At 36.6% G+C, this 21,858-nt stretch overlaps 1 protein-coding gene and 1 long non-coding RNA gene across 3 annotated transcripts in view; both read left to right on the forward strand.

Annotated features, from left to right (window-relative positions):
* The window catches only part of LOC111564142 (cadherin-23), a 40,653-nt gene extending 38,562 nt beyond the window's left edge, over positions 1-2,091 (forward strand). Inside the window, exons 29-30 of the mRNA XM_055010151.1 lie at positions 56-92; positions 189-2,091. Of these exons, the coding sequence (XP_054866126.1) occupies positions 56-92; positions 189-326 (175 nt within the window). The 3' untranslated portion in view covers positions 327-2,091. The remainder of the gene's footprint in view (positions 1-55; positions 93-188) is intronic.
* A 785-nt stretch (positions 2,092-2,876) lies between these two features.
* LOC129348696 (uncharacterized) lies at positions 2,877-8,298 on the forward strand. Of its 2 annotated transcripts, XR_008601341.1 has the most exons (5): positions 2,877-2,958; positions 3,860-3,960; positions 5,813-7,674; positions 7,745-7,895; positions 7,997-8,297. It is a non-coding gene; the product is annotated as an uncharacterized LOC129348696 (long non-coding RNA). The 2 variants fall into 2 exon arrangements; XR_008601340.1 differs by having other exon boundaries at positions 5,813-7,895; positions 7,997-8,298.
* Positions 8,299-21,858: the final 13,560 nt, after the last annotated feature.

Consider the following 21,858-nt stretch of genomic DNA (forward strand, 5'->3'; position numbering starts at 1 on the left):
TACACTGCTGAATGTTGAGCTTTCTTTAAAACAGAAACTTGCTGCTGTGTTTTAGGAACTGGTCTGTGAACATCACCGAACCATCTGAGCGGGTAAATGGATGTCACTCAGATCCTATTCGAAGTGCTGAGCTGGAATATTGTGGAAATAAGTGTTTTTCAGCTGCTGATCCATGATTTGTGTTACAGAAAGAGACGAGGAGTCCAGATGACGAGCAGCAGAAGACGGACAGACAGACAGATGAAGATGGGACGGACAGGGACAGCATGACGGATAAAAAGCACAGAGACAGTGACAGTAGTGGAAGCCAAACTTCTTATGTCTGACCTGAACACAGCAGCTTTCTGTCAAACAGTCTGGAGTCTGCAGCGCCACCAGAATAATCACACACTAATTATTAGAAACAAGCTGCATGAAGTCATTTTCATTCTGAAATGGCTCAGAGCATCACAAACTAAGCTTCTCTAAAGCTGTTTGCACACAAACCTGTACTTCCTGCTTTTTGTTCTTAGATAATAAGACTCTGCTTTATTTATTTCTTCAGTGACTGCTGAGGTTCAGATCTGAGTACCCATTGTGTGATGTCTTCATCTTTAAAGTAACTAAAGGAAGAAAAAAGTATTAAATGGAAATATTCAAGTAAAGTTCAAGTACTTCAAAACTGAATTTAATTACAGTATATAGTATGAATGTATTTAAATACTTTCTACCACTTCTCATCCGTTACCCGGCAATGTCACTATTCATTGTTGTGTTTCTGTCCCCCTGATTAATTAACGTTCACTCTCTTTTAGCTCTGTTTTTGTTCTCTAACACCTCCTGAGGGGAATATCTGGCTCTTTAACTGCTACATTCTCCATCAGCTAGTTTCTAATTTGCACGTCTGCTGTTTGCTGCTAAAAATGAAGCTACTGAGCACTGAGTTTTCACATCATTTCATGTATTATAAAACATCTGTACTAGTAGCATCAAATGGAGATCACAAAATGTAATAAAATGTTTCTTTCCCGTCAGATGGGGTTATCCATATATGTATTAACGGTCCGTGTACGGATCTGGTAATTGGATTTTCCGTTCTGAAACGGGTATTGAAAAACAAAAAACGAGTGGTTATTTGATTTTCGTTTTAAAATACAAAAATTTAAATTGAAATACAAGGCGGTTTTCCTTTTCATGATCAAAAAGGGATATACGATTTTTTTTTTAAATGCTTTGATTTTCGTTTTATATTTAGAATAACAAGAAAGTAAAATCAGTAAGAGACAGAAACGAAAAAAGGTCAGTTTTTTCATTTTCTGAGACCGGAAGTGGTCATCAGCAAGTGTGGAGCCAAACGACAACAAGATTCTCAGAGGGCGGAGCCAGAGAGCAGCGATTGGTCAGACCATAGATAATAGAGAAGACAGCGCGCTAGCGTGTCTAGTCTATGTGTATCTATATGATCGGAACGTCTGGTAGCTTGTGATGGCTGATCGAGGCTTTGTTGAAGCTTCGACACTTCATTCAAAACATGGTTCATTACTCGAGACACACAGTGCTCGAGTAGGACATCTAGTGGTCAATAAAATGAAGTGCAATCAAGACGTGGTCGTTGGTTCATGGATTGTTTTGGATTTGATTCGCCATGCACACATTCCTCTTTGACTACACTAGATGATTGTATGGGTTCTAGTGGACACAAAAATAATATTACTAGTAATAATAATGACAATAACTATTGAGCATGTTTCTTATTTGCCATGTTTGTCTGTAACCCTATATACTCTTCACTTATATTCTGTGTTATGAAACATTTAAACGGTGCTGCTACATTCATGCTCTACAAATACAGACTGATGTCATTTTCACATGGGGCTGGTGCAAATAAAGATTATATGGATTATTATGGATTTTGGCAAAGTATGTCTTGGGGTTTATTGGTAAAGAGGTCAGTAAAGAGGGTGTGTTTATATAACTGGTTATGAGTTTTTATTGAGAAATAATTTATCAACAGTTTTGGGACTTGCTTGTGCTTGTGACATAGATGACTGCTGCTTGGCATTCTTTATGTTAATTGTTGTGCATTCTGTTATTAAACGTTCTTTCACACTGGCTGCCACTCTGATTGGTGAATCCAAAAGTTTTGAACTGCAGAGCCACAAGTGTAGCAACAGTCAGTGAACTGTTTTTTTCTTGGTTTGTAGTCTGTCAGGTGAGCACCTGACAAAGGTTCTGTGCCAGGTGTTGTGTCATGGGGGTGGTGAGTTGGGAATATATATATATATATATATATATATATATATATATATATATATATATATATATATATATATATATATATATATATATATATATATATGTATATATATATATATATATATATATATATATATATATATATATATATATATATGTATATATATGTATATATGTATATATATATATGTATATATATATATATATATATATATATATATGTATATATATATATATATATATATATATATGTATATATATGTCTTATCTATATATAATATATCTTTCTATCTATCTATCTATCTATCTATCTATCTGTCTATCCATCTATCTATCTATTCTCTACGAAATACGAAATCTGACATACTACTCTCTCAGAGCAAATTACGGCAACAACAGGAAAAAAAACAACCTACTCTGCGAAAAACAATTCAAATGAACGACATTAAATAGGGATCTCCTATCCCGGAACACTCGATCCCGCTGAGTGATTCACATAACAAACCGAACCAATCAGGTGATTCGAAGCAGTTGAGTGCTTCAAACGTTACTGAAGTTGTTCAAACGTCATGAGTCACGTGACCAAACCACGCCTCGGCACAGTGGCTCGATACGTTTGCTTCATGAGCTACCGCGCATGTGTCGAAGCCTCGGATATCAGAGGACCATCACTACTGGTAGCATCTCTGGCTGCTGCTGATCTTGTTTTTGGAGTAAAACACGGTAAGAAGATAAATACTTCTAACCTGTAGCATTGTTTTGTTGTACGTTAAGTCAGCGACTTGTGAAGAGTTGTGTTTTGTCGTGTTTGAGCAGTTGGTCCGGACGCGTTAGCTAGCTAAGCGGCTAAGTTAGCTAGCGGGCTAATCAACACAGGTGGCTAACTTACCGCTGAACACCTGTGTTAGTTGCTGCCGCAGCTGTCCTCATTATTAGAATGACCTTCTCAACCTGTATTTCTCTGCTGTCTGTGTATTTTAGCTTTTAAAAAAGTTGTTTTACTTTAAGGTTAACTGAAACCTGTTGAGCTGCACTGAAGTTTAACATTCAGCTGGTTTGAATTAAACCACGCTTAACATTGCGCAACATTACCTCTCTGAATCTCCATAATTTCATGAAATTCCTTCTCTCTTCCACTGATCAAGTTCAATCCAGTATATAAAATGACATTAATAGTGAATAAACTAACAACCAGCCATTGTATTTATTTATTACTGCATGTATTTGTAGTAAAACATGAGTTGAAACATCCTACTTTTGGATCTAGAACTGCACAAGCCATTCATTTTCAGTCACCTGATGAGTTAAACTCCCCTTTTTATGTGAGGTTGAAGCAGAAAGTCTGAGTTAACAAAGAAAGTTCTTTATAATTTTCGATACCTGTTATCTCTGACTGAGGCTTTAGTTTTTGTTGAGCTGATTTACACGTAGAAACTTTGTTTAGGAAAATTTCTCAGTAGCTCAGAGGTCAGGCTGCTTTTTACACAACCTTGTAAGAGAATGTCTGTCAATGCTTTCAGCAGAATTTAGAAACACAACCCTTCCTAAACAGATATTTTGAGGCTGTGAGGTTGAACGTTTGAGAGTATATCAGTGTGTTTGTTTGTGGTCTTTCTGTTTCTAGGTGGAAGCTGAATTAGTGAGGATGACTCCTGCTCCTGTCATCTCTAAGCTCCTCACACATCTTTACCTGCACATGAGGAAAATCACTCCTGTAGAATGCAGGTATGTTTGTCATTATTATAAAAAGATGTTGCCTGGTGACCTGTCAGAAACCCATTATACAGAGTCAGCCAAAATAATGTTTACACACATCAGGAAAAGAAAAACTTGCATAAATATTTCAATACCAAATTTATTCAGACATCACGAGATTAATTAAAGTTCTCTTTGGCCTCTACAATTACAAGAGGTGCTCAAAGTGGTGGCCACTGGCTTCCAGACATTTCTGTTGTGTTGTAGACGTAACTTGTTGATGCGCCATTCATGAGGGTAGCGCCATCTGTTGGGAAAACATCGTACAACAGGACACAGAGTTATCGTGATTTGATCAAACTTAGAAAGAGGAATCTATGTGTATAGAAGTACTTATACAAATGAAATATTTATTAAAGTTTTTCTTTTCCTGATGTGAGTCTACATTATTTTGGCTGACTCTGAACTTAATGAGAACAAAACTGTCATTTAATTGTTGCTTTGAAACCTTCTTTAGTGAAAACCAGCTGGTATTCTGCTTTGAAACAAACTGCTGTTGAGGTCTGTGTTTTTAGGTTTAACCCCACAGTTTCTGAATGAACTGATAGTTGTTTTTTTTTTGCTGATCAATGTGGACGTTATAATTGATGGTAACATTTACTGATCATATAATCAGCATGACAATATAACAGTCTAACATTCTGACCACCTGACTAATACTGTGTTGGTCCCTTTATGCTGCTAAAACTCCTCTGACCCAGTGGTTCATCAGAACCTCTGGGGATCCTGTGGATTCTGTGGGTCCCGTGGGTTGCAGGGTGGGTCCTACCTAGACCAGGCTGATCCTGGATCATCCCACAGATGCTCAATCAGATCTGGATGTGGGGAGTGTGGAACCCAGGTGAACAGCTTATCTCTGTCGTGTTCCTCAGACCACTCCTGAGCTGTTTTAGTTTGTCCTGCTGAGGGTGGCAGCTGGCATCAAGGACTGCTGTTGCCATGGAGACTAGGGGGTTGTTTGTCCTGCAGTGTTTAGGTGGTGGTACATGTCAAACATCCACATGAAGGTCAAGGTTTCCCAGCAGAACGTTACATTAGAACAAGATGATGGATGTTGTTCTCTTCAGCTGTCAGTGGTCAGAATGTTGTGGCTGATCGGTGGATCTGTCTGCCTTTACTCTGACATCCAGAGTTATACAAAAGTGTAGTATGTGTGCAGTGCAGAAGAGATTTACTTTATTATATGCAGGTTTTTTTGTTTTTTAAGGGAGAGCATTTTTTTTATCCACCTGAAGAAGACCTAATCTTTCCCTTCAAAGGATAGTTAATTGTTACTACGGCTTCCATAGTGGTCTCATCAGAGAAAATCATATCCATATACAGATTTTTATTAATTCAAGGGCTGGTTCAGTAAAGATTATAATAATAACTACATCAGATAATTCTTGGTTGCAGTTGGAATTTTGCAGCCTGAGAGATGGTTGAGAAGGTTTGCAGTTCTTGTTTTAGCAAAATATGTTATAATAGAAGATCTTTATTGTCATTGTACATGAAATTATCTGCAAACCAGCAAAGTGTATCAGTCTGAGGTATCTAAAAATAAATAAGTAAAGAAAAATGCTTCTAAAGCCAATAATAAACAGAATATTTTGAGGGAATATTCTAAAAAGGAAAGAAAAGCTCCATTCTCACTCCTCTCAGGATAAATTGTCATTAAAATTGACTTTAAATTTAGCTTCAACACGAGATGAAAACATTTACTTTCATTACTGATATTGTCAAGTTTTAATAAAGTTCATGCTATTTTTATGAAATGATGAAAGTGAATAAATTGTATTTCTGTGATCTGTGTTTGATTTCTGTCTTTTCTCCTGTCATCCAGATGTTCAGAGGGAGATGATGCCACATCTGGTCCAGCTGATGGAAGGTCTTGAAGTTCTCTGACTGGCCTCGACTGAAGATGGTCGTCCCACTGGATTTAAGGTTCAGATGCTCAGTAACAAACTCCACCAATGTGCCAACAGGGAAGCTTTAGGTTTATTAAATGTTGCTATGAAGGTATCACTGTTTTTCTTTGTGAATGTAATGTGCTCCAACTGAAACTTGAATTAGAACTTAGAAGTAAATCCTTCCATCTGAAAGGATTTAGTTGCATTAATAACCTCATAACATTCTAATTTTTATTCCAGTCTTGGTTGGAAATAGAATCTCTGTATTGATTCAGGTAAAAACTGAACTTCACAGCATGTTGAAGCAAAACAACCAGATGAAAACTGTGATGGTGTTGGATTGTCAGACCGTAATGTTGCAGCTCAAAGCAGCTTTTCTAGCTCAGTTCATTCTGACATTCAGCTATGAATCAACACAGCAGATGGTGATCCATGCTGTGGAAGTCTCACATCTCCTGATTTAATGGAGCTGCTTTGCACTTTTTACACTGTTTATTCACCAACACTTTATTTAATAAAAGTCCCATCGAGTTTTTATGAGGATTGTGATGTTTTAATTTCTCTGTGAATAACTGCAGTCTAATGCAACAGCTGGAGTTGTAACATCTGTCATGATATTGATCATGAAATATTGATCAGAATACTTATGGTCAGCAGTCATCCCTTAAGTTTTATATTAAAATCTTTACTTGTGTTGTGAACTTTGGTAAGAAGCAGAAACGTTAGCGTTGCCATGGATACATGAGTGTTAAATTCTGTCCATGTTTCCATTTTGGGATATGCAGTCCAGATCCAGAATGTGGAGGAATTTAGTCTCACAATCACAGACAACAAATATTATCTGAAAGTCGGGTTATTGTTGTTTATCAGCACAATACAAAAAGATTAATGTTAGAAATATTCCAGTTAAGACTCTAGAATATCATGATTTATGTAAATTTACCTCAATAATATGAACGTTCAGGTTAAGATTGTACAGTGATATTTATTATGTAAGTTTAGCTGATTAAAGTTTATGACTCTGCACTAAAATATTATTTAAATTGACATCATTATTATAATATTTAGGGTCAGACTCTACAGTATTGAGATTAAGAAATCAAATATTCTATAAAATGTAAATACGCTGAACTCATTTGGATATATTTAAGTGAGACTCTACAATATTATTTGACACAAATCTATCTAAATCAAAATTTTAATAATTTTCACACCAAACATTTACTGGACTGATTTAAATATTAAAATCACTCCTTTCTAATCCTCTGCTGTACATTCAAACCTGAGGCCTTAAATAGAAACACACAAGTATCTGATTGAAGGAACTTCTGCAGAGTCCTGGTTCCAGAACATGATGATAGAATTATAGACAAACTTTAACAAAAGCTGCCTGAGAGTTTACAGGTTTTTATGTTGGATTTCTTCAGGAATTTAATGAGAGTTATCAGCAAAAATCAAGTGTACATTTGATGAACTTAATTTCCTAAAACATCCAGAATTGGAGCTCATATCTTTGACAGCTGTAAAGTTTCTGCTCCTTCAAAGTTCACAACACAATGAATGAATTCCTAAAACACTCTCAATGCTGGAGAGCGTTTGTGATGCTGAAGCAGTGATCAGTTTTTCTGTTTCTTCTCTGGAGATGCACAATGAGGGACGTCTGCAGAGACTGAGAAAGAGTCTCACCACATCCTGACATGAGGAAAAAGACTATTGAAGACTACAATGAGGAAAAAAAAAAAAAAAAAAGACTACAATGAGAAAAACTATCAGACAGCAGACAGCTGCATTCAAGGTGAGCTCTGAACATTTGATCTGGAACAGGAATTCAATAACGGCAGCATGAGCTTCATTTCTGTCTGTAGCTGCTGAATTCATGGATGAATCATCTGGCACTAGAGAAGAAGACCATCAAACATCCACGTCAGCTGATGGAGGTCCAAGAGTCTCACGGAACAACCAACCTACAGAGTGAAGACCTCGAATCTGATTGGACAGCCTCCTATTCAGCCACATGTGTGAACAAATGCCTCTAAGTTGATTTGTTTTCTAAAATAAATCAAGTTTGAGTCCTAATCTATGCCTGAGTGTTTGCTTCTTTACACCGCTGTGAACAGTTTAGGCTGTTAGATTGTTCCAGATAAGACAAGTACAAGATTCTTCAGAGCCGTTCTACCACGAGCCTGACAGGAAGAACTCCAACAGCTACTGAATGTTCCTGTGGTTCCCTCAAGGCTACAGGAGGAGCCCTACGAGGACGAGCCGGTCCACCTGATGGCGGCCAGTCGCTGCGGTTCAAAGCCAACACCGACTACGTGGACTTCTACTGGACCACATGGAGGCCTTCAAACCGGACCAACAAGTTCACAGACTCCCTGACTCGTGGGTCTGAGGACGCCGCCGAGCCTCGGTCCAGCTGGCCTCCTGTCTGTGGATGTTTGAGTGCTGAGAGGTTTGTGGATGCATGTGAACGTTCTGTGTTGAAACAGCAGCTTTGGACTCAGTAACGCCTGGAAAATTACTTCTAGGCTTGACTACTGTAATTCCTTATCAGGTTGTCCCAATATCTTTCTGAAACATCTACAGCTGATCCAAAATGCTGCAGCCAGAGTACTGACGGGAGTTAGCAAGAGAGATCATATTTCTCCTATACTGGTTTCTCTTCATTGGCTTCCTGTTAAATCTAGAATAGAATTCAAAATCCTTCTTCTGACATATAAAGCTCTTAACAACCAATCTCCATCATACCATTAAACCAACCTTTTAGGTGCATGTCCAAGGATTTTTGGTGGAGTGTTCCTTTAAGGTGGATGTTTGAGGACCTTGTAGGTGGAATACTTCCTGAAACCAACCTTTTAGGTCAACATTCAAAGATTTAAGGTGGAATATTCCTTTAAACCAACCTAAATTTCATGTTTTGATCATTATCACGTGAGAAACCTCAATCCAGACTCCTCATAATGACATTTGAGATTTATGCTGCTGTTATTTGTTTAGTCCAGACTAAATGACAGAAATCCACAACTGTAATTTTATTTCAGGACTCGGTTATTAAATGTCAAAACAATCCATGTGACTCTAAAAACTCAACAGCTTTACAAACTCTAAGATTAAACTCTCCACAAGGATCCAAAATAAGTTGGACTTCTACATGAGAGCTTTAATTATTCTTCATCTACTTCCTGAAAAGTTTGGTCAATAAAAAAGACAAAAACTAATATTTTCAGCTGAACTAAAGACAGACTTTGTGATTTTTCTGCTCACATGTTGTGTTGTAAACTTACTCTTTCAAAAAAATAGCCGCCTAACCCCCTGGAAACCAGCGTTTGTCCTGTTTTTGTGTTGCTCCTCGGCAACCCTAGACAGCCGGGTCGCAATGTTTTTTGAGCAACACACCATACTATGACGTTTTTACAATGATGGTTCTACTATGGAACCAGTTTGACATGTTCAGGCGTTCTTTGTGTGAAAACTCAGAGATTTCAGGTATCAGAAGGTGGTTTTCAACTTTCTTTGTTAACTTTCGGCCTCAACTTTAAACTAAATTTCCTTCACTAGCCCAGCCCTCTGGACTTCCAGTAAGCTGTGTTCCTATTGGCTGTCCAGGTGGCTGCTTGGTGTTATCAGGAACACCTGAGCAGCTCAGTGTCTTCCTGCTTTATTTAGCTGCATTCAAACATTTGTTCTGCGTCTCTTTACCACTGAACTGGGTTTGGCGCTGTTGCTTTAGTTTGTTCTTTAGGCGTTGGCTTGTAGCGTCCAGCAGTAAAATAGGCTTTAAGGTGTTTCTTGGTGTGTTTTAGGGCTTTGCACTGGATAGTTGTCTTGGTAAATGTGGTTCTTTAGCCACAGTTAGCACATGGTGTTAATGTGTGCAGTGATTAGTGGATTTGGTGCAGGTGAGTTGTGTCTTTATCTTGGCTGTAGTGAGTCTTCAGAGGTTTTTGGTCAGACACATTCTGTATTCTTGTTTGTGAACCAACGTTGGTTGTCCAGAAGGTAAGAGTTCCTGTCCTGATTCTCTGTTCTCAGAGGTTCTCTGGTAGGCTGCAGGAGACTTTAGTGTTTGGGTTGTGCTAGTTTGGTTTTTGTATGGTTTCATTTGGACGACTATCTTGAGGCCCCTCCATGTGGTTTAGTGAGGTTTTCTGCAACAGTTCTACAAAGCAGCCTGCAGCAGAAGAGACTTTGAGAGTTTTTAGGAAGTTCTGGAGACCAGACTTTAGAGCAGCAGAAACATTTGTCAGCAGTTTGAGCAGGAGAAGGTGAGCTTCAGAGTAGAAATGAGACAGAAACCTTCTTGACCCGTGTGGTGAGGTCCTGTACCAAGAGTTTGAGCAGGTTGTGAAGAGTCTGTAGTTCTTTGGTCTGAAAGCACAAGAAGAGTCGACTCATTAAAGGAGAAAACAGGAGATATTGTTGGTTCTTCTGTCGCTCTGCAGTTTCCTTAGACTGAATATCAAGTTTATATTTTAAATGATTTCCCATGTGAGCCCAAGAAGACTTCAATAAACTCCCTCCATCCCCTGGACACAACATATTTTATTACCATGTTAAATCTTTTTTTTTTTTTTTTTAAATGTTTTTGAGTTTTAATCATACTTTTAGCATTGTTTTTTTTCTTTGCTTGTTTAGTTTTGTCATCTGTGTGAAAGGTGCTAAACAAATAAAGTTGAATTGATAAACTGAATAATTGACTAACTCCTGATTATGACACAGAAGTATTTTCATTGTGATTTAAGGGTTTATTTCATTTTTAAGGTTGGGGTTAAAATCTTGACAGAAAAAGAAGATTAAAGAAATAAACTACATAACAAAAAGGAATTAAATCAAAGGGAACAAAATTGAATACAATAAAACAAAAAAAATGTTTAAAGTATTTTTTAAATGTTTAATATAATTCTTGTTTAAAAAGTATTATTTTTTAAATGTGTGATTATCTGAAGTATTTTCTCTGTAATTTTCAATAATGTTATTTTAAAAATTTTAATTTCATACTTACGTTTTGTATCGTGTTTGATTATCTAATTCAGTATTTTGTCTGTTTAATATCATCTAATTGTATTTAATGTTTCATTTTATTAAACAGACAAAATATTGAATTAGATAATCAAACACGATACAAAACATGTAAGTATGAAATTAAACAAAATTTTTAATTTTTTTTTTAGAATTATATTAAACATTTAAAAAAATACAAAACATTTAATTAGATTATTAAACCTTTAAAAAGACAAAACATTTAATTAAAAAATTCAATGTTTCATTAGAAAATTAAATCTTAAACACAAAACTTCAAATAGGAATTAAACAGAAAATACAATGAATCATTTAAAAAGAAAATTAAACATTAAAAGGTGGTAAAACATTTAACAAAGATTTAAGTGAAAAATTAAATATTGGGAAAGAAAACAAAATTTCAAAAATGCCGATAAAACATTTGAAACAACAATTAAAAAAAGACAAAACATTTCTAAATCAAATCAGACATTAGAAAAGAATAAGTGAGAAAAGAGCAAAACTAAATGTTTAAGAAGAATCAAACTAAAGACAAAACATTTGAAAAGACACCAGTTAAACTTTAGAAGATCAAATTAAACAGAAGAGACAATAAAAGGATCAAAACGAGCAAAAACAGATAAAAGTTTTAAAGCGTTTTCTAGTCTGAAATGAAAACATCAAGTTGTTTCTTCAAACATTTCCTCTTTCTATGTTCTTGGTTTGATTGTGGACAGATTTACTAAGAACTCATTTCAGAAAACTGCTTTCCAGATAAAGTCTACTAGTAGTTGAAGGCATTTATCAAACTAATGTTACCTTCTGATCTCCACAAACTTTACTGTTCAGTGAAGAGAATCAAATTTTGTTGAGGATTTCTAAAAATCCACAGGTGAAGGTCTGAGAAGAACTCAGATGGATGGTCTAAATGTGAAATCAAGACTCATGGTCACAAGTTTTAAGGCTTCTGTTAACCATAAAGTTCAAACTAACAGAGAAGTACTGAGAAACTTTTAAAACTTCAGTCCTCAGACTGTCTAAAGGTTCAAACTAACAGAGAAGTACTGAGAAACTTTTAAAACTTCAGTCCTCAGACTGTCGAAAGGTTCAAACTAACAGAGAACTACTCAAGAACTTAGAAGATATCAGTCCTTGGACTGTCTGAAAGTTAAATCTAACAGAGATCTACTGTGGGACTTAGAAAATTTCAGCCCTCAGACTGTGTGAAAGCTCAGGTCCTGAGGACTCGGAGGGTCTCGAGGCTTTGGAAAGTCTTGGAACTGAGGGTTCAACCCTCCAGCACAAAGGCTGAAGTCCAACCCACCGAGAAAAACAGTCGAGTCGAGACTCGAGTTTAAAAAAAAAAAAAAAAACTCGAAAACGACAAAAAATAGATGATAAATGCGCAAAAACCAGAAGATTTAGTATCTGAGCAGATAGCTCAGGGGGATAAGAAGAGAGACTACAGAGTGGAAGGTCGCAGGTTCAAGACCCGCCACTGGCCCTTTTCTTTGTTTGTCTTTGTCAGAATTTTGAGAAAATTTAAGAAGGGACTGGTCTTGAACCAGCGACCTGCAGCTCCATAGGCAAATCCTTAACTCACTGAGCTACAGATCAGATAAAATGAAATAAATTCGTCGTCCCTTTGGCATCGTAGTTTCTGAAGTGACGACATGGGTGGAGCCAAGGCGGAGTCTGGGTGGAGTCAGGGCGGAGAGTAGGCGGGGAGGTGGGTGGCGGCCTCCCCCCTCTACTCCCCACCTCCCCCCACCACCCACCACACCTTCCCCCGCCCGACGAGTTCCTCGAGTCTCCATGGGTTTTCCCGAGTTTCTGGAGTTTCCACCATGTCTGAGGCAGAACAAGTTGTCATGAAGAGGTGTTGAAGTCGGTCAGGATGGACTGACTTTTTACAGCGACTAGAAGGACGACGACTAGAAGAGCAGGTCTTTAACCACCATCCATAAAATCCATGGAGTCGACTCCAGAGAAATGAAGGGAGATCAACTTTTATCAACCACCATCCAGATGTTCAACTTGATATCTTTGACATTTTTAGCACCACAAACCTTTAGTATCACACTTTATTATCATTTATTAGGACTTTAATGGAATCCACCAGCAGATTTAGTTTTTGTTGACAAACTTTATTCTTGTCATCGTGGAACTGCAGTATTTAAAACTGTTCCTTCTATTTGACCTCATGTTTATTAGTTTTAGTGGAGAAAGTTATTTTAGTTGTCGATTAGTCTCTTAAAAACCAAATAATAAATTGGATTAGTCAAGAGGTTTAAATTTCTTACGTTGTCATATTTTAAATATGACAAAAAATATAAAAATAAAGTGTCTTGAGACAATTTGACCTGTAATTGGTGCTATATAAATAAAATTGAATTCAAATTGTATGTATCTTGTAATGTTGGAGTAATTCAGCCATATATGTTGGAAAACACATTTTCTTTGTCCATTAATCTGTTGATTGTTTTCTCCACTAATTCATTTCTTGTTTTGGTTTATAAAATGTCAAACCCAAATATATTCAGTTTACTGTCATAAAAACCAAAAAGATTTACATTCATGATGCAGGAATCAGGCAGTTTTTCACTTTTTATCTTAGTTTAGTCAGAAAGATAGTTGATAATGTGTGAATTGTTGCAGCTTGTGAGCCGGAAAAGGTTTTAATCTTTGGGACTGAGTGTCAAAAAACATTTAGAAACCAACATCAACAAAACACTTAAAGACTTGAACATCATTAAAGGGAAATCCAATTTTTGTATGACAATGTCTAATTAAAGGACATTTATTTAACAACGTAAATGTGTGATATTCATCCTCTGGAGCTTTCTCTTCACATCGTCTTCCACCTGGACTGGTTTGGTCGGGAGCATGTGCAACAAACATTTGAAAAACTGCACTTTAACATCAATGAATGACACTGAAGTTTAATCTCTACATAAATGAGACTGAGTCTGGATGTGCTGCTCTGTCATTAACTCCTAAGTTTAGGGAAAGTTCAAACAAAAGAGGGCAGTTCAGATAAGACGTGAAAATGAGCTTAATTTGAACAAACATCTCAGACTTTCTGAGCTTCAGCACCTCTAGCAAGATATTTTAACAACAAGCAACTCAAGAGATACAGAAGTTGGAGAGTTAGCTTTAGCTGAGCCAAAGAACATGTGGGACGCTAACCTAGCAAACATTTCAGACTTTTCTCTGTGAATTATGAGAAATAATTTCCTATTTAATGACAGAGCTACACATCTTAACTCAGTCTCATTAAAACAGACTCTAATTCAGTATCATCCATCCATATTAAAGTGCAGTTACCCAAAATGTTTGTTGCATGAGCTCCAACAAAACCTGTCCAGGTAGAAGGCCACTTTGACAAACAGGAAGTGGACGATTCCAAGCAGATTTATAGAAGGGGGAACCGGACTGTACTAAGTGTGGTCGAGTACAGAGGGGTGTTTTGTGGGTTTTTAAGGCTGATAATGATTATTAGTGGGACATTTGGAGTAGATATTCATTTGCAGTAAATGAAAGTATTTAAAATCTTGGAGTTAAACTTAGAAGAACACAAACTCTAACAGAAAACTTTATTGATACGTTTTTGTTTTGTTTACAGATGTTAAGTTAACCCTTTAACATCCTCGCCAAGAAAAAGGCAATGAAAAATTTATTTCTTTATATTTCTTATCTCTTTGGGGCACTAATAACAACAAGGAATGTTTTTTTATGAAGAGACCCAGCAATTTTTAAAATATTGACCTCTACCAAACGGTTGAGAAAAACTATTTTACCCTTTTAAATCTTTCTTTTTTTTACATTCCAAATGACACATTTGTGTTCAGCAACTCCTTAGGCACCATAATATGTCAAAAATATTACTTTACCTTTGAAAATCACAGCAAACAGAGGCCTCATGTGAGGAGTGATTTGCTCGTGCTAACTTCCTGTGAGCAGACTAACTTGCTCTGCATGCTATTTCAAAACACGGTGACATCTACTGGATTTTTTTTGTATAATGTACTTTAGAGTGGTACCTAAGGAGGGGTAGAGATGGCTGAAACAGTTGGACTTAAGTAAAACATATTTTTCAATAAAATAAAACCTTTCTGGAGTGTTTTTCACGGCCTCCTTTACATTATTTCATCATATAGCACGTTTTTACAACATGTTTGAAAAATTACATTTTTTTTCGACATAGTATAGTAAGGCGTTTTTTTTTTTGCACCAAAATTCATGATGATTTTTTCTTCAAAGAAAACCTTTCTGGAGTGTTTTTCACACCCTCCTTTACATTATTTCATCATATGGCACGTTTTTACAACATGTTTGAAAAATCGCATTTTTTTTCGACATAGTATAGTCAGGCGTTTTTTTGCACCAAAATTCATGATTTTTTTTTCAAAGAAAACCTTTATGGAGTGTTTTTCACGGCCTCCTTTACATTATTTCATCATATGGCACGTTTTTACATGTTTGAAAAATCTGATTTTTTTTGTCGACATAGTATACTATGGCGTTTTTTTGCGCCAAAATTCATGATGATTTTTTTTTCAAAGAAAACCTTTCTGGAGTGTTTTTCATGGCCTCCTTTACATTATTTCATCATATGGCACATTTTTACAACATGTTTGAAAAATCGCATTTTTTTTCGACATAGTATAGTAAGACGTTTTTTTTTGCACCAAAATTCATGATGATTTTTTCTTCAAAGAAAACCTTTCTGGAGTGTTTTTCACACCCTCTTTTACATTATTTCATCATATGGCACGTTTTTACAACATGTTTGAAAAATCGCATTTTTTTTCGACATAGTATAGTAAGGCGTTTTTTTGCGCCAAAATTCATGATGATTTTTTTTTTTCAAAGAAAACCTTTCTGGAGTGTTTTTCACGGCCTCCTTTACATTATTTTATCATATAGCACGTTTTTACAACATGTTTGAAAAATCGCATTTTTTTTCGACATAGTATAGTAAGGTGTTTCTTTTTGCACCAAAATTCATGATGATTTTTTCTTCAAAGAAAACCTTTCTGGAGTGTTTTTCACACCCTCCTTTACATTATTTCATCATATGGCACGTTTTTACAACATGTTTGAAAAATCGCATTTTTTTTCGACATAGTATAGTAAGGCGTTTCTTTTTGCACCAAAATTCATGATGATTTTTTCTTCAAAGAAAACCTTTCTGGAGTGTTTTTCACACCCTCCTTTACATTATTTCATCATATGGCACGTTTTTACAACATGTTTGAAAAATCGCATTTTTTTTCGACATAGTATAGTAAGGCGTTTTTTTATGCGCCAAAATTCATGATGATTTTTTCTTCAAAGAAAACCTTTCTGGAGTGTTTTCCACACCCTCCTTTACATTATTTCATCATATGGCACGTTTTTACAACATGTTTGAAAAATCGCATTTTTTTTCGACATAGTATAGTAAGGCGTTTTTTTATGCGCCAAAATTCATGATGATTTTTTCTTCAAAGAAAACCTTTCTGGAGTGTTTTTCACACCCTCCTTTACATTATTTCATCATATGGCACGTTTTTACAACATGTTTGAAAAATCGCATTTTTTTTCGACATAGTATAGTCAGGCGTTTTTTTGCACCAAAATTCATGATTTTTTTTTCAAAGAAAACCTTTATGGAGTGTTTTTCACGGCCTCCTTTACATTATTTCATCATATGGCACGTTTTTACATGTTTGAAAAATCTGATTTTTTTTGTCGACATAGTATACTATGGCGTTTTTTGCGCCAAAATTCATGATGATTTTTTTTTCAAAGAAAACCTTTCTGGAGTGTTTTTCACGGCCTCCTTTACATTATTTCATCATATGGCACATTTTTACAACATGTTTGAAAAATCGCATTTTTTTTCGACATAGTATAGTAAGACGTTTTTTTTTGCACCAAAATTCATGATGATTTTTTCTTCAAAGAAAACCTTTCTGGAGTGTTTTTCACACCCTCCTTTACATTATTTCATCATATGGCACGTTTTTACAACATGTTTGAAAAATCGCATTTTTTTTCGACATAGTATAGTAAGGCGTTTTTTTGCGCCAAAATTCATGATGATTTTTTTTTTTTCAAAGAAAACCTTTCTGGAGTGTTTTTCACGGCCTCCTTTACATTATTTTATCATATAGCACGTTTTTACAACATGTTTGAAAAATCGCATTTTTTTTCGACATAGTATAGTAAGGCGTTTCTTTTTGCACCAAAATTCATGATGATTTTTTCTTCAAAGAAAACCTTTCTGGAGTGTTTTTCACACCCTCCTTTACATTATTTCATCATATGGCACGTTTTTACAACATGTTTGAAAAATCGCATTTTTTTTCGACATAGTATAGTAAGGCGTTTCTTTTTGCACCAAAATTCATGATGATTTTTTCTTCAAAGAAAACCTTTCTGGAGTGTTTTTCACACCCTCCTTTACATTATTTCATCATATGGCACGTTTTTACAACATGTTTGAAAAATCGCATTTTTTTTCGACATAGTATAGTAAGGCGTTTTTTTATGCGCCAAAATTCATGATGATTTTTTCTTCAAAGAAAACATTTCTGGAGTGTTTTCCACACCCTCCTTTACATTATTTCATCATATGGCACATTTTTACAACATGTTTGAAAAATCGCATTTTTTTTCGACATAGTATAGTCAGGCGTTTTTTTGCACCAAAATTCATGATGATTTTTTCTTCAAAGAAAACCTTTCTGGAGTGTTTTTCACACCCTCCTTTACATTATTTCATCATATTCCATCTGAAAGGATTTAGTTGCATTAATTACCTCATAACATTCTAATTTTTATTCCAGTCTTGGTTGGAAATAGAATCTCTGTATTGATTCAGGTAAAAACTGAACTTCACAGCATGTTGAAGCAAAACAACCAGATGAAAACTATGATGGTGTTGGATTGTCAGACTGTAATGTTGCAGCTCAAAGCAGCTTTTCTATCTCAGTTCATTCTGACATTCAGCTATGAATCAACACAGCAGATGGTGATCCATGCTGTGGAAGTCTCACATCTCCTGATTTAATGGAGCTGCTTTGCACTTTTTACACTGTTTATTCACCAACACTTTATTTAATAAAAGTCCCATCTAGTTTTTATGAGGAATGTGATGTTTTAATTTCTCTGTGAATAACTGCAGTCTAATGCAACAGCTGGAGTTGTAACATCTGTCCTGATATTTATCATGAAGTATTGATCAGAATACTTATGGTTAGCAGTCATCCCTGAAGTTTTACATTAAAATCTTTACTTGTGTTGTGAACTTTGGTAAGAAGCAGAAACTTCAGCGTTGCCATGGATACATGAGTGTTAAATTCTGTCCATGTTTCCATTTTGGGAAATGCAGTCCAGTTCCAGAATGTGGAGGATTTTAGTCTCACAATCACAGACAACAAATATTATCTGAAAGTCGGGTTATTGTTGTTTATCAACACAATACAAAAAGATTAATGTTAGAAATATTCCAGTTAAGACTCTAGAATATCATGATTTATGTAAATTTACCTCAATAATATGAATGTTCAGGTTAAGATTGTACAAACAATTGAACAAACAATTCAACCAAGACAACACACTGGCTATACTAAAGACTAAACACAGGGCAGACAGTCGGCATTCAGAGGCAGCAGGATTTATTGTCGACAAACCACAGAACCTAATATGCTTTCTTGGGTTGGGGCTCCTTTACCAAGAATTACTGCATCAATGCGATGTGCCATGGAGGTGATCAACCCGTGGTACAGCTGAGGTGTTCCTGAAGCTCAGGTTGTCAAAGCAACCTGAGCTTCAAAATTACAACTAAATGGTAAGTTGTAATTTTGGCTCTGTGTGCAGGTGTAAGTCCTGCTGGAAAAGGAAATCTGCATTTCCACGAAGTGCTGCTGCTATACGATGTGTTACTTTGGACCTTATAAAATGCAGCAGACCATCACCAGCAGATGACCTGACCCCCTAAATCATGGGTGGGCAATTAATTTTCATACAGGGCCACATGAGAAACTTTGATGGTTGTTAAGGGCCGAACCAGTACACTTAAAAGCTCTGCTCAATATAAATCTCAATAAAAACAATAAATGAAACAATACAATGATATAATGAAAATGTGGAACACAGAACACAACTATGTAATGAAAGATTTAGTTTTTTCATTCAAACTATGATTGTTGCCTATTGAGTTGTAGATATTTACTATCATAAAGACATACTTAAAATGTGAAACTGATTTTCCAAGTGCTTTAATTACTTTTCAGCAGTCACTGTTTTTACAAACGAAGTAAGTATGCCATCACTCAGAATTTATTCTAAAACAATATGACCATCAGCTGGCAGAGATTTGAAACTTGCCTTATCATGTCAGTTTTTGTTCATCATGAACGCTATGAGGTGTTGTCAGTTTTTCTAAATCTACATTAAGATGACTGTGAAGCATAAAGAAAGACAACAGCTCCCCACTACACTTACAGCAATGTTCAATATATCTCAATAAAAACAGTAAATTACACAATACAATGATGTACAATGCCCAACTGTTGAATCTCTGCTCTCAGATCCCAAACTCGTTTAAGCACCTTGTCCAGGCTGATCCATCTGACAGCTGTCTGGTAACCAAGGTCACCATGTTCACTATCATCTCCTCCAAAAAGACAACAAACTGTCTGTACTTCAATGCTCTTGCCCTGATGAAGTTAACTACTTTAGCTACAACATCAGTCACGTGGCTGATTTTTAGCACTGACTTACACAGCACCTCCTGATGTATAATACAATGCAAAAATATCAGTTTCTGTTCTGGGTTTATTTCAGTCACTTTATCTTGCATCCGTTTCAAAAGTACAACATTTTTCCCTGTCAAATTTGGACAGCCAACAGTTGTAACACCAACCAAATTCTCCCATTTTAGTCCCAGCTTGTTCATGCATGTATTTACCTCAGTGAACCGTCGTGGTTCCCTTCATTGGCTGCACAGCTGCCAGCTCCTCCGTCATCTCAAAAGTTTCTGTTAGTCCACGTACAAAGATGAGTAACTGGGCTGTGTCACGGACATCACAGCTCTCGTCCAGAGCCAAGGAGAAAACGTCAAAATTGTCCACTTTGTTGTGCAGCTGAAGCTCCAGATTTTCGGCGCTGCTCTCCACCCGCCTCGTTACGGTTCGCCTCTTAAGGGGCACATTAACGAACGCTCCTTTCTTCTCCGGGCATATAAACGCTGCAGAGTCCACCAGACATTCTTTTATAAACTCTCTATCAGAGAATGGCTTACTGTTTTTGGCGATTTTGTAGGATATTAGAAAACTCGTCTTGACTGCTGCATCCCTTGATGTGAGCTTTGGTAAAACAAAGTCATTGCTGCTTTAGCAGTTTAGCTAGCAAACCTTCAGACATCCTCCCCGCTCTGCATCAGTCAAATGTTTTTGGTCTCGTAATGTCGATTCAGGTTATAATCCTTGAGCACCGCGATCTGTTCGCCACAAACTAGACACACAGCTTTACCTCTGACTTCAGTGAAGAAATACTTGGAAGTCCATGCCTTGTTAAAAACTCTGCATTGGGAATCAGTCTTTCTTTTTTTGCCGTTAGCTTACATCTTCCCGGGTTGAAGCTAACCAACAAACCAATCAGCACATAAACCTTATGCTAAGTATGGAAAGCACGCGTGAAAAAACGTTAACTTAGCAGATCTTTCAAAAATAAAAGCAGTGCAGGCGTATTGCTTGCATGTATTGCGATGATATATATTTGCATTGACTTTTAATATTTTCCAGGGACCTCATACAGGCCAGTCAGGGTCATCCGGGGGGCCGGATGTGGCCCGCGGGCGTAGGATGCCCAGGTCTGTCCTAGATGGTTCCTTGTAGGTTCCTGGGGAGTTCCTAGATGGTTCCTTGTAGGTTCCTGGGTAGCTCCTAGATGGTTTCTTGTAGGTTTCTGGGTAGTTCCTAGATGGTTCCTTGTAGGTTTCTGGGTAGTTCCTAGATGGTTCCTTGTAGGTTTCTGGGTAGCTCCTCGATGGTTTCTTGTAGGTTCCTGGGTAGTTCCTAGATGGTTCTTTGTAGGTTCCAGGGAGTTCCTAAGTGGTTCCTTGTAGGTTCTTGGGTAGTTCCTAGATGGTTCCTTGAAGATTCATTCAAAGTTCTTGAAATTTCTGGACTGACTGACTTTCAGTTCTTAAGGTAATGAAGGACTGTTGTTTCTCTTAGCTGATTGGTTCTTGCCATAATATGGATTCTAGCAGTTGTCAAATAGGGTTGTCAACTGTGTATCAACCTGACCTGCACAACACAACTGATGGTCCCAACCCCATTAAGAAAGAAGAAATTCCACAAATGAACCTTGACAAGACACACCTCTGAAGTGAAAACCATTTCAGGTGACTACCTCATGAAGCTCATCCAGAGAAGGCCAAGGGTTTGCAAAGCGGTAATCAAAGGTTGGCTATTTTGAGGAATCTAAAATATAAAACATATTTCGAGGTATTTCACAGTTGTTTGCTACATAATTCCATATATCTTGCTTCATAGTTTTGATGTCTTCAGTACGTATCTACCATGTAGAAAGTAGCAAAAAGTAAAGAAAAAACATTGAATGAGGTGTGTCCAAACTTTTGACTGGTAGTATATATTCCAAAAGAAAAGAATCCACTGACACCCAACCACTCTGCAGCTGTGTCACGTAAGCTATATCTTCTCTATAAATCTTCTAACCTTTTATATATCACTGTGCCTTATTGTACTGTAATGCACTGCTGTGTGCCTCAATTTCCTTTGGGATTAATAAAGTATATTTTCTTCTGATTTTGTGTGTACTTGCATGATCTTAACCAGTTTTTTTGATCCGACTGGATTTCTGTACATCTCCACTGCAACTACCTGATGCTGCGGAGAAAATTGACAGATTTAGAACGACGAACACTGAACAGAGGACAGAAAGAAAACCCCACAGCTCCACA

The sequence above is a fragment of the Amphiprion ocellaris genome, chromosome 4, assembly GCF_022539595.1.
Source record: "Amphiprion ocellaris isolate individual 3 ecotype Okinawa chromosome 4, ASM2253959v1, whole genome shotgun sequence".
In the NCBI taxonomy this organism is placed as follows: domain Eukaryota; kingdom Metazoa; phylum Chordata; class Actinopteri; family Pomacentridae; genus Amphiprion; species Amphiprion ocellaris.